Genomic DNA, 17306 nt, shown 5'->3' with positions numbered 1-17306 from the left:
TTCACACGGTAGCATTGACAAGACGAGTTAGGTGGGGATCACACTGACCAGCGGCAAGCAGAAGGTTTCCTATATAGAGATTGAGAATGTCATGGCATTTTCCCATTAGTGAACGCAAAGCATTTTGGGGATCCTCGGCAAACGTATCCATAATCTTGGTCACGTGTCTTAGCAATCTCTATTGTTCTCTATGGTTCGGCAGCGGAATGGTGGCAGTGCTAGGCGTAAGGCTAGCGTTGAACAAGCTGAGCGTTGAACTTATTTCAACTTTCAAACCGGTTGTGTTACTTAGGAATAGAATTTATTGGTCTGAGCGTTGCGTTATGCATGCATAAGTATAGTATAAACTGTATATATACTTTTTTGATCCCGTGAGGGAAATTTGGTCTCTGCATTTAACCCAATCGGTGAATTAGTGAAACACAAACAGCACACAGTGAACACACAGTGAGGTGAAGCACACATTAATCCTGAGTGAGGTGAAGCACACTGCTACAACGGCGGCGCTCGGGAAGCAGTGAGGGGTTAGGTGCCTTGCTCAAGGGCACTTCAGCCGCGGCCCACTGGTCGGGGCTCGAACCGGCAACCGCTTCGCTGCGCAGCAGTCATAATAATAGAAGTTTCTAGAGTATGACAGACTCATGCTCATGACAGAGATGATGTCATGATAGGACAGCATTGTGTCTCTGTGAATCTCACAGACAAAAGCCAGAAGAATGCGTTCAGGATATACAGTAGGGGTTTCTTTGTTTTCAGAAACAAATACCCAAGGCCAAATGTAAATATGTATGCGTCGGTTAGTTATACATTCAAGCCACAGAGCCCCTGGGAAGAACAAAACCTGTTTTACCACAGTTTAACAACCTTGCGTGCTTTTGTTGCATGCTCCATTCAACCATGTCCTTGCTGACATGAAATGTTGTATTAGTATGGTGTTAAGACATCAAATGTCTCATCAATAATAAACCTATACAATTTAGGGGTGGGGGGAGGGCGGGCTGTCCCTCAAAGTATATTATGATTACAGCCTTGAAGCATGTAGTAAATAGACCTCCCATATGTCATTACTGATTTTTGTTTTCATTGTCATGTGATTCTTTGAACAGTATATTATTTTTTACTAAGTTACTTCACTCAAAATATTCACAACTGATTATATGCTTGTGACATTGTGTATTGTATATTATCTAGGTAGGGATTCATCGTTCACACATTGTCCTCATAGCCATGGAAATCTAACTGTTATCTTTTCATTCTTTCAGGCTTTCGATAATGTAGCTGACATCATCAAATTCCATTCTATTTTTCCGATCACTCTGATTGATGGAAGAAACCCAAATGAAGACCAGAGAAGAACATGTGTTCTTTTGTACCCCGTCACCAGAACAGACATACTTCAGCTGCTGAGAAAGGACACATAGGAAGAGGCTCGGCAGCTTCAAATGAACACTTCACCACTGAAAAACATAATTAGTAAATAATTATCAAAGACACAGTATTGACAAATATATTGTGATATTCTCAAGATGTAAAATCCCTTTGTCATGAATTTGTTAGCTCATTTTTTTTTTTCTACAAAGAGTCTTCTTGTGCCTTAGGCACATTTGTATTTCTCATTACTATTTTTTTTCTGCCTTGGTTATGCAGGGAAATGAGTCTGTTGTAAATGAAGGGTGGTTTGTATCATAAAATAGTAGAATAAAAAGCTGGGGGATTTACATATTCTTATTCCAGTGAATGACATGGCAAGTAAATGTGGTTTCCGTATGAAGACACTGCTCAGTCACTGCTTTTCACGGTTCAGTTATGGCTCGTAGTCGTTGCCTTTACGGGTTAGTTGGTAGGGTGTGAGGTCAGGGTAAGAATGTTGTCAGACCCAATCAGAGGCAGAGTGTAGAAACTGTTCAGTTGGGTGGGACAAGAAGTGCCCCTCCCCCACCCTACAACCCCAAAATAATTTCTCCTCAGATCTCAAAAAAGTGAAATCTCATCTAAAAGGAGTTTGCAGCCCTGGTATGAAAATTGTTATTTATGTTCTGTGGATCAAAGATTGCCTCATAATCACTGCACACGCACAGCACTATACTAAGCCATTTCTAGCAACTATTAAATTATACACTGTAGCCTAACAAATACAAAAGAACCAGTTTTATTTGCATTGTAATAAAGTACATACTGACATGGACATAAATATATAAACTAAATTTGCGGTAACTTAACACATTGTGAGTCTTGGGTGCAATACAGAGTTTCATTATTTTGGTCAAGTATTTTACAATTCAGATGAAAACTGACTCTGTAATATGAGCTCTACAGAAAATTAAAAAAAAACAAATGTTGCTCAACATCAATGGGAACGTGCTACAACAAGAACACACGCAACATTCCCCAACAATAATGCTCAAAAGTTTGCGTTGTGTATCATCACCAACATTTTCATAATTGTTGTATGCTTAAAATTACACCATTCTACTCATGGTCAGTATAACAAGCAGCAAAATATACTTCTTTCACTTGTTTGTCCATCCTTCTAATACTTACACTATCCACTAACAGTCATGCAAACAGAGAGGTGAGGGCAACACATTGGCTGTCTATTTGTAAGGTATACTTTATTGTGCTCAGAGGGAAAATAGTTAAGTCAAGTCAAGTCACTTTTATTTAGTGCATTTTGTATGCAAAGGGTGGAACCCAACACACTCCAAACTATGAGTGGCCTCCGGGCTCAGGGACATCCGTGACTTACGACACTGTTACTCTTCAGCCAAAATCGATCCATGGGAGTCAGAAAACAAATACCATCAAATGAAAACCTCCAATTCAAGTAATAATAGAGCTATTCAGATTGGACAGTGAAGCAAGTTGCATTGTTTATCTGGTTCAACTTCTGCATGAGCAGACAACACTCAAATTGTGCAAACAGAGAGATTACACATCAGACTAACACGATCATCAATACAAAATGATTTAATTGTCTCATATAAAATAACACCTTAAAATTGTCTGGCATTTGCTTTATCAAAACTTTAAAAAGACTTTGTCTTTGTCTGACGATGTATTTTTACATACTGTATAGAGATGTACACCTGGCTGTAATTCACAGGTTCTTAAACCTGAAGCCAAGTGTCTCCACACCTAATGTAGGTGAAAATGGTCAGACTCATAAAATCAGCTTGTCAGAAATCCCTTCAGCCAACAGCTCAGTAACTTGGTACTGGTTACCCTGAACTTTTTTAAACTTCATTTTTAATGATGGGGACCTCACAAATTCTGGTACAATTCTGTGTGTGTCTCTGGAAAACACAATGCGCAGTGGGGCGATTCCCCTGTTGTCTACTGGTGACTGTAGGCCTCTTCCCAACCTCAGAGCCAGTGGGTGTGGATGGTTGAGGACAACCACCGGCTGGTTGGGGCCTGGGCATTTCACAGGCTGATCGTCCTTTACAGGAGTCAGACAAAGTCTTTGTGAGATCACAGTGCCACTGAACTTCCGGCGTTTAGCCGACATCTTGTCTTTATGTTGCCTCTCTTCTGGAAAAATGAATGGCTCAACATTTGCCTGAGTCGGTGGTGTTACCAGTGCCTCAAATATATCGCATGAGTCATTCTCAGACTCACATTTTTTTCCTTTTCAGACGAAGCTTGAGAACTTCGTGACAGGCCTGCTGGTGGACAGAGATATTCTGCTTATTGGAGGCACAGGATAGGACTGGTCTTGCTGTAAAAGTGGCATCCTCTCTGCGCTTTTCTGATTGTATCTCAGGTTGAGGTGGTGGGAGATGCTTATTTGAAATCCTTACTAAAGACACTCTTGGAACCAGCGTGAATAGCTGTTCATAAGATTTATGTTCAAAACTACTAATCTGTGCCTCACAGTTTGTTCTTCCTCTGACTTCAGTGTCAGGTGGAGATAAACATTTTTGTGGCTGTCTATGTGGTGTGTGTGCCTCTACTGGTTTGCATCCAGTGAAATCCAATCTGGAATTTGAGTCTGTAGGCATACTGGGTGTGTTAGTTTGATGACTCTTCACCAACTCCTGAGTTGGTAATGCCCAGGCAGGTCTCTCAATTTGTGTATTCAGTTTGTGTCTGTTATTTTCATTCTCTGGCCCGTCCATAGGCCTCTTTTTGGCTGGTGGTGTTGCATAATCCCCGTCTTGCTGAAAATATTGGCTTAATGTTTCTACAACTGATGACTGACGTGGAACCAAGAGGTTATTAACACAATCCTCAGCAGATGTGTATGTCTCATGGTTGTTTGCACCAATACCATGTGACTGCCTTCTCTCAACTACACATGGAAACTCTTCACTCTCCGGACTATATTCCAATGAATAAACAGATAAGATTACAGGCAAGCCCCCAGCTTCCACCTCACCAATACAGTTCCTATGCTTCTCCACTGAGGTTTCAGAAACCTTGCTGTCTTTGAGAAGTCCACCAGAGGTTAAACTTTTGTTGCTAGCAACAGGCGGCTTATTATGAGAAAGTAAAGAATGTGAGGAGTAAGGTTGGTCCTTCTTTCTCTCTCTGAGTGAAGCAGTTGAGAGATGAGTAGTTAGGCTTAGAGAGTTAGCCTGTGATCCGCACCCTTTATTCAACTCTTGTGACACAGGTGCACAAAAACAGTCTTGTTCTAGTGGTTCTTCTTTCACTTTAATCCTAACGTCAGTGTGTCTTTTCAAAGTGGTGGTGGGTGCACTGGATGTTTTAAATAAACTAGGTTTTGAAATAGGAGTCTGACCGGAGTCCGTCTTTGAACAGGTCTCCATCTTACTCAGCCTTTTGTCCCTAGACACTACTTCCTTGAAGGTTGTGCCTGCTGCTGGAGCAGCAGCTGGTGCAGGAATTGGAGCAGCAGTTGCAGCGTTCGAGGCATTCTTATTTGAACATCCCACAGATTGCTGTGGCACGATCCTAAACTGCAACTCCTGGGTGCCGTTAATAGTTTTCACTTCGACCAACTCCACCAGGCTACCTGGGGGGATGCTGACCTCCTCAGGGTAAGATACAGTCAGAGTACGGTCGTGGTGAATTGGCTGGTTCAATGGTTCCAACAGCTCGACCTGGACAGGTGATACCACCTCAGGCTTATTGTTTATAAGAGGCAGACATTTTCCCTGAAGAGCTAAGGATTGCAGGAAAGACTCTGAAGTTTTACTCCCGATCTGACATTCCATTTGTCGGTTTTGGGGATTTAGTGATTGGCCTACTGTGTTGGCAGTCCTGCTTGTTAAATGAGCAAATGAACCAATTGCAGAATCTAGGGGCCTATTTGAAGTCAGAGTAATCATCTTTCCTGGCAGATTAGAAACTGCACCTAGAGTTGGTCTGGTGGTCTGATTTGATGAAACAGGTGTCATGTTTGAAGTACCTAAAAGGGCCTGACTCATACTTATAGGAATTGTGTTTGATGATGAACCAACACAAGCCTGACTTACAACACCATTACTGGACACATATGATGGTCTTGGACCAATTCCTGTTGAACGCTGTTGACTTTTCCGTAGGATGTTTGGAGGTGTTCTGCAAACTGAGTGTTTCAGTGTGTTTGAAGTATTAGGTGTACCCAAATGTAGTGGCTGTCTGGGGATAGCACTAACCCCATTTGTAGTAACACTTGTTGGTCCAAACTGGTTCAAGTTTGTGAGGACTTTGCCTGCACTGGATGCTGGAAGATTTCGGTTGGTTACATTGGGAATCACGTCCACTGATCTTTGCGGAGTTTTCCGTAGGATTATTGGAGGTATTCGGTGATCTGAGTAATTTGATGTGTTTGGAGTAGCATGTGTAGCCGTATATATGGCTTGACTAGGGATAATACCAAGCACATCTGGGGCACTACTTGTGGATTGTTTCAAGCTTGTGAGGACTTTGCCTGTATAAGATTTTGGTTGACTTCCTGCTGGAACATTGCCATTAGGGTTATTTGCTGCATTAGGAATCCTAATCGGTGTTATACTGATAATTTGGTTTGGTGCACCAGCAGAATTTAGATTTGTTGACACACACTCTGTTTTTGAAGTAACACCAACATACTGACTCTGTGGGTTGAGATATCTGTTTGATGTAACTTGCTGGCTCAACATACTGCCCAAATGGCTTGTGCTGTTCCTTTGTGGCTGACTCACTGTCAAAGGCATCCAATTTGGCACAATATCAAAAGCCTGACCAGATGCTTTAGCTGTCTGTTCAGTGACATCTATGAGAGTTGGCAGTCCTACTTTGGGGACAGATGCTATAGACACATCTCCCATTATTAGAACATTCTGTGTTCCGTCCTGAAAGGAACCAACCTTCTTCTTGGCATGTACTCGTTGGACATGCTTCACTACATAGTCTCTCCTCACCGCGCCATAGCTGCAGAAGTCACACTTGAACGGGAACTTTCCGGAGTGTTGCACGGCATGCCGCTGAGACTCCACTTTAGTATACGAGATGTGGCCACACATGTTACAGGTAAAGGTGACCCCTGCATGCTGAGCCAAGTGTCGCTCAAAGAGGTCATGGTCCTTGGTGGAAAAGCGACATTTGGAGCAGAACAACTTATGGTTGCTTGTCTGGGAAGGTCCTTGGTTTGTTATGCCAACCAGTGAAATGAGAACATTTGAATGTTGACTCGGTGGAGGCTGCATGATTTGAGCAGTCATGTATGTCCCCACGTAATCCTTGTGCCCTGAGGAGTCCGCAGCCTTGAAGTCACATATTCCAAAACAATTTTAGGTCAGGAATCTTCTGGATACCCAGTAGAATACACCAGTTGGTAGAAATGGATGGTTAAGCTTCATCCTTCAATCAATCTGAAACAAAAATAAAAATAATAGCTGAGTCTAGTGAAGGAAATATAAAATTATACACAGGCATAAGAGATACAAAGTGAGAGGCGCCATTCATATTCAGCCATAATGCCAAAGAAAAGAAAAGCAGCAAGAAACGACATCTGTTCATGGTCTCAGAACCAGAACATGATTCAGTTCATAATATTCAGTACCAGCGAAAGTTTTTAAGTAGTGTACATTCAAAAAAACATTTTAAAGGAAATAATGGCATCAGTATGTTTGTTTGATCAAGAAGAATGGGTTTTAATTCACAATGACCCACTGATTGGTCGACAGCTACAAGCTGACATAGCATAATAATTTGGCTCTTTGATTGCAATGTCAACTCTGAGCATAACAGGATAATGATGTACTTTACATCTCCAGCGGCAAAATTAGAAAAGTTAAACTAAAGAATGCCTGATCAATTGATAGTTGGATTTTGCTATGAAGTTGTGTTTAAATGGCTCCATGGCAGCTGTACATATTTGATAAATGAAGCTAGTTCTTGCAGAGAAAAACTATAACCTTTTGAATCTCTCTTTACCAGTTGCCATGCCTCACGACATTTGGTTTATATTGGATACTATGGTCTTTCTTTACAGAGCACCCCATAACTCTAACCATAACTCTCACTCTAATTTCTCTTAATGCAACATAAAGGTAATTACATAGAGACACCAGTTCTAATCGACACTTTGGGACAGTTTTTTCAAATCAGATTGTAGCAACCACCTGTGTAAGGTCTCCATCAGGGCCATTTTTGAAGTAGCTACTCATGAGTAGGTAATTACTGTATGTATTGCCATGAAGCATGCAGTGATGATTGACACGTATTTATTTAAGGAACACTTTGGAATGTTTCACTCCAGGCCCAATTTTGAGAAACTTTTGTGTTTAAATGTTTTAATAGGGAGAAAAGTGATCTTAATTGGTCAAATATGCTGGAAATTGCAAAGGACCATGCAATAAAATCCTATGGGACAAGCCTAACAACATATAAAAGATTTCAACTACCCTTATTTGTCAATAACTAGGATAGACCGGGCTTATTTTCAATCTGTCAACTGAAATTAAAACCCCAACCACATTGTCTTTCATATAGAATAGGAGAAGTATGGAGGCATGTGTCAAGGCCACATCACGACACATGCTCAAAATAAAATTCTATGCTGACAGCCCTGGCCCCTCTGTATTTGACTGATAGAAATCAGACATATTGATCTTCTTTTGTACACGACACTGTATATATCCATCCATAATCCAAACACCCTCAGCAGTGTATGCCCCAGAAGTAATTATCTTATCAGTTAAACAAACCAACCAATAGGGTCTAGGGGTGTAACAGTACACAAAAATCACAGTTCAGCTAATTTTCGTTACAGTAAGCCTGCAAGTTAGCCTGGGTTTCTCCATGCTGCCTTACACGCAATTTTATTCGCGCTGCTAGGCAGGGGGGACAACAAGACTATGACGACACACCGAAGCAGTTATGAGCTACGTACAGGCGCATTTGATAGACATTCGTAGCACCCAATAAACAGCTCAAAACAATTAAATTCACTGAATTCACCTGTTGGTGATCATGTCTTTAATGATGTGGATAAATTGAAGATAAATTTACTTTTGATGAAATATAGTGGAAAAGGCATCCATTTCATAGAATTACCGTTTTAACACTTATAATTATATAATTATGACCGCCGCTTTTTTTTATTTAGTAATTTTGTGTTGACTATTCCCGGGACACTGAAAGACTGGGCTGCACGAAACTTGATGGGCATGTAGCCCCACAAGGATGGCACGAAACCACAGATTTTCGTTTTGATCCATCGCCCTCCCCTGCCGCACCGGGCCCGCCAAAAGGAGGGTAGGCCGGACACAGTTTTCTGTGATTATCTCGAGAACCGTAGGGCCTAAGATGACCAACTTTTTCTCATATTTTGGTCTCAAGGGGCCATGCCAACACATCCCATATCCACTCATTTGAGGTGTAGCTCCACCTAGTTAAAAATTAAATGGCAAAAACAATGCATTGTAATCACAGGTATCAAAACTTGAAGTGTAGGATCATTGACACCCTCTGAATGCCAAGTTTTGTGGAATTCGGTTCATGGGGGGCCATATCAGCTACACACACGCACACACACACGCATGCACACACACAAACACATGCACGCACGCACACACACACACACACTCACACAGTACACATGCATAGGCACACATAAACACACACACACATAAGGACACAGGCATACACACACAGTACACATGCATAGGCACAGACGCACACGCAAAAACACACACACGCACACACATAAACACACACACGCATGCGTGTCGTAGTTGTAGGAAGCTATGGAGGTCCGGGGGTCAAACACACACTATGCACACACTCATTTACATACACAAAAGTTGCAGGAGTAGGGGCTGGAGTAGGAGATGTAGACAAATTGACAAGCATGATTTATTTTTGCGGAGAGAATATAGTTTTACTAATTGACTGTCTGTGTATGGGCAGAGCAGAATCATATAAGTCTAAATGTGATTAGAGACAGGACATTCAAACTCCTCAGAGGAATGTAGGAAAGGAAGAGTTGAGGTCCAGACAATATTGGTGGTTGTTTCCTGAAAAACTGTGCAAAAGCATATTCTGACATATTCTCCCTAATATTCTGGAAGTCACTCCAACTCTGAAAAGGGTCAGTGCCTCTACCAAAGCACCTAAATGACTACCGACCAGTGGTACTCACTGCTTTTATCATGAAAGTCTTTGAGAAGGTTGCAAAAAAAAACATTTTGTGCTCAACTTAGGCGCAACTTAATCCATTCCAGTTAGCTGATAGGGAGGGTGGGGGTGTTGAGGATGCCACAGGCAGTCTACTGAACATGGTTCTAAACCACATGGAAGGGGCAAATAATTTCACACGGCTACTTTTTATTGATTTTTTTTCAGCTTGAAATTGTATCCAACCCCAGAGTTTAGCAGATAGACTTGCCAAAGCCCACAACATCAACCCAGGGATAATTTCCTAGCTGGCTGACTGACTGTGTAGCCACCAGATCTCAAAGGGTAAAATTTAAAAAGGTGTGCTTATGCTCTTGTATTCTTCACTAACTCCCTCTAGGGGGGTCTTTTCACCTCTCCAGTTTGTTTTATTCCTGTGAGCACTTCCGGTTTGGGACAGCTCGGTGAAAACAAATGCATGGACAACTGAAGTGAATTAAAAAACAATACATAACATTCGACAATTTAGTTGGGTCCTTTTTCTGTGCGCATTTTGTAGCAGCAGCCCGTCCCCACAAAATGATTACCGCTGCTGCAGAATTAGGGCAGGTGCAGAATATTGTCCTGGTTGCATGGTAAGTGTCCTCCGCTGACTGGAGTTCACATCATCACAATTCAACAATAAACAGCAACAGTAATCAGATCTTATTAGTTCCTGTCCACTTTCATTCCATAAACATATAGTCTTCTTAGACGTTGTAATGTTTCATAGAGTGGAGTGCACTATGAGGCTACTGCTGTGTGGTATGTTTGTCAACAATATCGCTAAAACTACCTGTACAATTTTCACAAAAGTTGATGGAAAGGTGAAGCACAGGCTAAGAAAACCCATTCGCTTTTTGAGCAGATCCGACTCAAAGAGCAATTTCAAAAGTATTTTTCATATGGTAGACTATTTTCTCACAATGATAGTGACAGTGAAACTTGATAAACTTGGCATGACAATTTTTAGCTCAGGCTCTAATTTTCATGTGCATACCTAAAATACCAGCACGACATTAACAGAGTATGGTATTTGCAGACAAAATTTGCAGACAAAATGCTGCCATGTGGGCACACAAAAATATAAATCCTTAAAAACACTAAAGAGGGAGAAAAAAACTAATACAGCTACCATGTGGGGCTAAGACGGCCTACTTCCAGCAATACATCCCACATCCCACAGCCTTCCTCCCACAAACCATTATGGCAGACACTTAAGTAATCTCCGACAAAAATTACAAGAAAAATGAAGTCAATATTCAGATTTCCCTACAAGATACTCTTACTACTAAACCTGAAGAGTGAAAGTGCTTGCAATGCTTATTTTGTATTTAAGCAATAAGCCCAGAGAGGCTGTAGGTTACACTGATTTTACAACAGCTAAGGGGCGTAGGCATGTCGCGCAAGCGGCTACAACATATCTGACAACGTCGAGACGCAGCTACTCCCAACTTTTCTATCAAGTTGAGGTAGTGCAGTAATATAGAACGAACTACGGTCAAGGTGTATGTTTATGCTGCATTCCACATAAGCATCAAACGCGATTCAGCCAATCACAATCAAGGACCGGAACGATCAGCTTTAGGAAGTCTGTTAAGGAACTAGCACCCAATTGTGTTACTTCCTTCTCATCCCTCACCTTTTCCCTCTATTATCTTGCCAGTTCTCATTTTCTGAGATTTCACCAGTGTTTCCCCTACAATGTATTCATCGGTATGGCGCGGCTCCTGGAATTCAAAGCCACTGCAAAAAAAAAAAGTTGCCTAATATAAAAAAAAATAGACGCCAAGTGAACTTCAGGAACAGCTGCCGTTCGTTCAGGTTTCATGTCAACAAATAATAGTAGGCTAACGTTGAAGGCGCAGTCAGGGATTCCACAGGAGATCACGCTTGTTTGTGTTGATGTTTAAGTTTATTAGCAGAAGCAATTTTGTGGAAAAAAACGTAGCATACCTTATGGTAACCAAGGAACCAAATTAAACACGTCAGCGAGGTAGCTCGCCCCTACCTTCAGTAGCCTATTCCCAGATAAATTCCACGCATTGTTTCGTTTTTGTTTGTGATACAGGCAATGCTTTCAAGCCCTGGCTGTGTAACTAAATTCTAGCTAGCCTATTGGATACGCAAGCATTTACATCTGAGATCGTTTGTAATTCCTGTAGAGCTCACCAAAATTATAGATATGATACAAGACACTTATCTGCTATAATCCAAGATAGATTTTCTTCAAATTTTTGACCATTTATTTTACCAAATGACATGGGAAACATAATTCATTTCATCCACATATTCTTATGCACCATGCACAACAACGCTACTAAGTTAGCTTAAAACCGTGATAATCAAGCCAGCATCACGGGCCGTCACGCCATTAAAGTGACAGGCACTAAATTCAACTTGCACAGCACCAATACAGTGTAATGGCATGAAAGAGAAGTCTATATAGTTTATACAGTGCTGTGCAAAAGTTAAGACACCCATGCTGAAATTGGCTAAAGGGAGGAATACAAAACATATTTTGCCTTTTGTCTTAATGCCTTAATTAAAACAAAATAGGACATCAATTATTTTTTACTGTATCATGTATCGTAAATAAATAAATGTTATTATATATAAATGTCTTAACTTATGCACAGCACTGTATATTCTAAATAGTAATAGTTTGTACAGTGGCCTACAGTGTACAGTTGCTAATACTAATTATTACTAGTGGCTAATACTAATAATGTAAATGAAAAGGTGTGAAAGAAAACATGAATAATCCTGTTCAAGTACTGCAATAATCATGCTTTGTAAATGCTTGTGCTGATGGTTATGTCATAATTTGTAACTCAATTTTCTTTACTTTCTTTCACAAAATCCACCAGAAGTCACCATTTAAGGAGTCATTTTTTCTCTCTCTTTTTTTTTTTTTTTTTTTTTTTTTTGGGGGGTCTTCCTACGATCAACAGCACCGCTGCTGGAAAAAAATTCTAGGGGAAACACTGTTCACAGAACAAGCCTTCTAAAATAGAATTACTAGAAAAAGTCCTATGCCCATGACATCTATGGTTTAAACATGTGAACTTTTTGAAGACTCATGCTGACAGCCTTGTACCTGTTTTTCAACATACGATCAATCTCTGTATCCGACTTCCTATTTTTCCCTCCAGCTGGGAAACTGCTCAAATTACACTTTAAAATTAGATGATGCCATATTTTCTTTGGAATTACAGGCCCTTTGCAGTCATCCTCCATAACCAGCATGACCTTCTCCGGCCATCTTCCCATCAGTCACCCTCTTCCCATCAGTCACCATCTTCCCATCAGTCACCATCTTGATGTTAGATTTGACCCCCATCTCACCTTTGAAACCCATATCAAACACCTCTGTATGATTTCTTTCCATCATCTTCATGCCAAGCTCTGTCCAACTCTCACCTTCTCTGATGGCGAAAAGCTGGTCCATGCCTTTGTCTCCTTCAGACTGCAATGCACTGGATTGCAACTGCATGGATGCACTCACTCCACTGGCTTTCTGTATCCGCTAGGATAGAACATCCCTTCTCACACCACCCCACCTTAAAGAGCTCCTCACCCAAACTAAGAACAATGGGTGATTGAGCCTTCTGTTCTGCCAGTCCTCGTCTGAAGAATGCCCTCCTAGACACTAAGGTGGGGGGCAAACTTTGAAATTTGGCCGACGGGCAACCTCCCAAACAAATAACTGTTTTATATCATTCAACTGATAATAATGAATAAAGTAATTTTATATTAATTTCTCAAGAAATACTGCTAATTTGCTCTTGTTTATAAATGGTGCACTGTCACTTTAAGGGCATTGGGTCTACACGTTCTCATTATGATCTTTTGCTAGCTCCATTCAAATATAGCCTATGGCTAGTGCTGTGCCTATGGTTGTGCCCTCTCACAGTTTATAAATGGTCAGTAGTGGGAACTACTGTTGCCTTCATGATTTCCTTTTAAATGTATCTTACATTAAAAAGGAGATATCAATTATCTGGGTCAAGCCAGCTGGGTCTATCCACGTCAATTCAACCAGGGCCCACACACTTAGGTCTCAAAAAAATCTGAAAAAATGACCAGGTGTTCCTATGTTACCCAGGGTACACACTGTAAAATTACTTTTATGTAAGATCAATACTTTCCAAGATACAGCCAGTTTTACGGGGGGGAGAGGGTGTCGATTTTGTTTGGCCTTTTTTTGTCAAAGTTCACAAGGCCATAGCGCAAAACCTTGCATGTTGGTACATAAATAGGAATAGTATGTAGTACAATCGTCACGTTTGGTCTGGATGATCCTGCATGGTCATAGATGTCCCTCAAAGCTGATCAAAATTGTATTGGAGTTTTTGGCTGGGCTCTGTTTAGGCCTTCAGAAGACATATTTGTACTCAACATAGGCTCTTAATTTATTTTCCTTATTGAGATAAGTAGAAACACTCTCACAAAAAGCAATGAATAAAAAAATCCCTTCAGGGTCTGAACAGCAGACCTCACAAGTCTGAAAACACCACTTCTGGTTCACCACTCTGAGTACACCACTTTGACTTGTGTTATGCAAATCTTTCCTTTTTATTTTCCACACTGAACATGGGCAAAATGCACTATTGAGATCAATATGTTTTGTATAAAGTTACCACAGGTTACTCTATACAACCACAGGTGGCACTGTGGTAACTCTATATATATGACCCAGCTGGAACCTGGCCCTCTCTCTGTTCCTCTCATGCATACGTTCCCAACTAAATGGAGTAGCATAACGTTCAAATCAGATCTGCTGCGAGAGGACCCAAAAAGCATCATCCTTATGTAACATGCTGTTTTAAAAGGTATACTATGCAGGTTTAGGTATTTTTGTTTTTGTTGCCGTTTTTGGAGCCTGGGCTGTCCACAGACAGTTATAAAAACTTTTATACAGTTATAAAAATAACTGTAAATATTGTTCTATTGTATTTAAATTTGATTTTTCAAGAAAAATCACTACTCACTACTATCTTGCTTCATGTTCCTTCATTTGTCAAAAATGTTTTTTTTAACCTGACATACGCACTTTCGTTCGTTTTCAAAACTGTGCAACTCACCGAGTGGTTAGTGGTGTTCGTTGATGTTCCAAAACAAGTAGCGTAGCGAAATACAGTTTCATGTGTGTGTTTTTACTGCATGTGTGTGTTTTTACACTCACAACAATGGTTCTGTGTTATTCTTGAGGGGCCTCTCAACAAAGGTCACATCACTGGAGCTATTTTTTTTAGGCTACTATTGCTGCAAGGAGGGCCTTTCTGTCGTGGGATCGCTGGAATTATATGAGTGATATTGTTTTCAGCCCAACAGTAAAAACATGCTATGTCTTGCATGTGTCTGTGACATGCCTACAAATGTGCTGTTATTAAGTGTCGTTATCTCGAGGTTAATCTTAAACATTTGGAGATCACAAGAAAACAGGACCTAAACTGTTAGAGCTTCCATACAAAGGTTATACCTAGCCAACATTTCGTTATGGTTATTCAATTAGGCGACCCTACAGTAGGCCTGTCATCACAACCTGAAACTCTCAGGAACAATTTAGGCTATGTCCATCCATCCTGATTTCAGGCTGTCATCCGTTATTACACATGAACACGAAAAACACGATTCTTGTGGGAAGCAAGCCTTAGGGCTTATTATCATTTCAAACCAACCTTGGTGATGCAGCCACAGCTTTACATCAAAGCCCTTTCCTCGTGCCTACACTCTCAAAAGCCCAGGTGTGAAGACCATTTGCCGTCCAACTTTCCATTCCATTCTTCACGCACACGGACTGAGGTAGCCACGATGCCTAGATTTCTTTGTCATCGTATAGCCTCATATGTACGTGGTTTCCCACTGCTAAACGTCTACTTTCCACAGAGACACCAACGTTAAACCGTTATCCATACACATTGTCCTGCTTTGAGACAGGAATGCCAGCATCCAGGCTGCTCTGTCTTTAAGCGATTACATACCATCGCTACGGTTTTCAGTGGTCAACACTGCACAAAAGACACCGATAACTAGCAGGAAAAACACACAAGTATTCTCTTAATGGACTGAAATGCGATTTTTTGTGGCAATTCGAGTTAGGCGGCTTAGCTTACAATTTGGAAAATAAATAAATAAAAAAATAAATAATGACCATAGTCTACACTGTGCAAATTTGCACCACCCCCATCATCCGACTACTGCTTGAGCCGCCATCATGGTTTCTAAACATGCGATGAAAACGATCGTTTTTTCATCATCAAAACTCACCGTTCTTTTGCAGCTCTTCAGACAAGTGAATTTACACGTTTCCTCATATTCTGGACAGAACGAATTGCAATCTACGTTCGTACTTAAGCATGCAACTGTGAATCAAGGTGTGGTTGTTTTGCGGGCATTGTGGGTGCTTTGCGTAAGCGTATGCGGAGCGCCTGATTGGCTGTCGACACATTGTAGCAGTAGAGCTCTACAGTGTACCGAACTTCGAATGTCCTTATTTAACCCCTTTTTTGCCGGTTTGATAGAAGAACTACGTTGGTCAGCCATTTCTGCAGATTTCTGCACGTTTGATAATGACAAATAGTGGTTAAATATTAAGTGTATACTATATTCACCTGAAGTAGGCTACCCACCCTTACAGAAATTTGCGGCATGGTTATATTTTCACATTCAAATTTGGTTTCTGGCAAACAGTTGCGGCTAGCAGCACATTTGCAGCAATTTTATATCCAAATTGGGTTTATTACCAGAGGTTCACTGGAAGTTTGCCATCATTAGCTAAGAGTGGTGGCAAATCTCTAGCGAACACATTTGCCACTAGTGAAAAACTCATTCTTGCCAGAACTTTGCTGGAAGTTTGCCTCTAGCGGCCAACATTGGCAAACTTCTGGCAATATTTTCTAGTGAACTCATTTGATTCCCACAAATCACCCTCCAGTTTGCTAAACCTCCAGTTTGCTCAAACCTTTTATTTTTGTAAAGGCAACTAAGGGTCAGTAAAAAATCTGACCCTTATTTTTGAGGTTGGGAAATAGACCCCTTCAATATTTGTAAACATCCAGAGCCTAGGCTGGGTGTGCGCCCAGCATGGGGTCAGAAAATGGCGCAGCTAATAGACTGGCATGTTTAGCTGTCAAGGTATGCACTGTTATTTTCATCCCAGGAACGTGAACCGTACCTTATTAAATTAGTCTTAGCTAATGGCAATTCTCTGCATGATCCTGAGCTGATAACAGAATGGATGACTAGTCTAGTAAACAACCAACTAAAATGTTTCCCTCCACTATTTCCACTTAATTTTGCATAAAGTTGTCCCTGTATGATTCTAGCGACACATCATACAAACACAGAAATGTAGACACTGCTATGATTAATTTTTTCAACCATGTTTCTGTACGTTGTTTTGGCAGTAACCACACTACCGGAAAATTAGGTTTTGTTTAGGCTACGTAATGATGGACCTCCCCTGCGTATTGCTCTGCTATTGGATACTTCCCTCACGATGGACGGATTCACAGCTCTCATCGCACCGCATACCCAGAATCCTATGCGGGTGCGCAATTCGATTCTCATTTAAATGAATAGGGATACTGCGTTGCGGAGTTCGCATCGCATGCTAGTGGATCACCGGCGTTAATCTCAATTTGCTAAGCCCCGCCCCCCATTGTTACCGTGTGAAAACTCGGACAAACAAACCAAACTTGATTAGAAATACA

The 17306-nt window shown here is 41.0% G+C and overlaps 2 protein-coding genes across 2 annotated transcripts in view; one reads left to right on the top strand and one right to left on the bottom strand.

The window, feature by feature from the left end:
• LOC125306703 (lymphocyte cytosolic protein 2) overlaps window positions 1-1718 on the top strand; it is a 43860-nt gene extending 42142 nt beyond the window's left edge. The window contains exon 21 of the mRNA XM_048262150.1: window positions 1263-1718. Within this exon, the coding sequence (XP_048118107.1) occupies window positions 1263-1421 (159 nt within the window). The 3' untranslated portion in view covers window positions 1422-1718. The remainder of the gene's footprint in view (window positions 1-1262) is intronic.
• A 415-nt stretch (window positions 1719-2133) lies between these two features.
• Window positions 2134-16018, bottom strand: LOC125307539. The gene is made up of 2 exons (XM_048263564.1): window positions 15862-16018; window positions 2134-6800 (listed from the first exon to the last, which is right to left on the bottom strand). Exon 2 carries the CDS (start codon window positions 6648-6650, stop codon window positions 3615-3617), a length of 3036 nt encoding a protein of 1011 aa, XP_048119521.1. The 5' UTR covers window positions 6651-6800; window positions 15862-16018; the 3' UTR covers window positions 2134-3614.
• Window positions 16019-17306: the final 1288 nt, after the last annotated feature.

The sequence above is a fragment of the Alosa alosa genome, chromosome 14 (genome assembly GCF_017589495.1).
Source record: "Alosa alosa isolate M-15738 ecotype Scorff River chromosome 14, AALO_Geno_1.1, whole genome shotgun sequence".
NCBI lineage: Eukaryota > Metazoa > Chordata > Actinopteri > Clupeiformes > Clupeidae > Alosa > Alosa alosa.
The sequence above is the reverse complement of the archived record's forward strand: the minus strand, read 5'-3'. Positions and strand labels throughout refer to the sequence as shown.

Coding starts and splice junctions, on each gene's coding strand:
- LOC125307539 (XM_048263564.1), bottom strand. CDS start 6,650: ATGACTGCTCAAATCATGCAGCCTCCACCGAGTCAACATTCAAATGTT.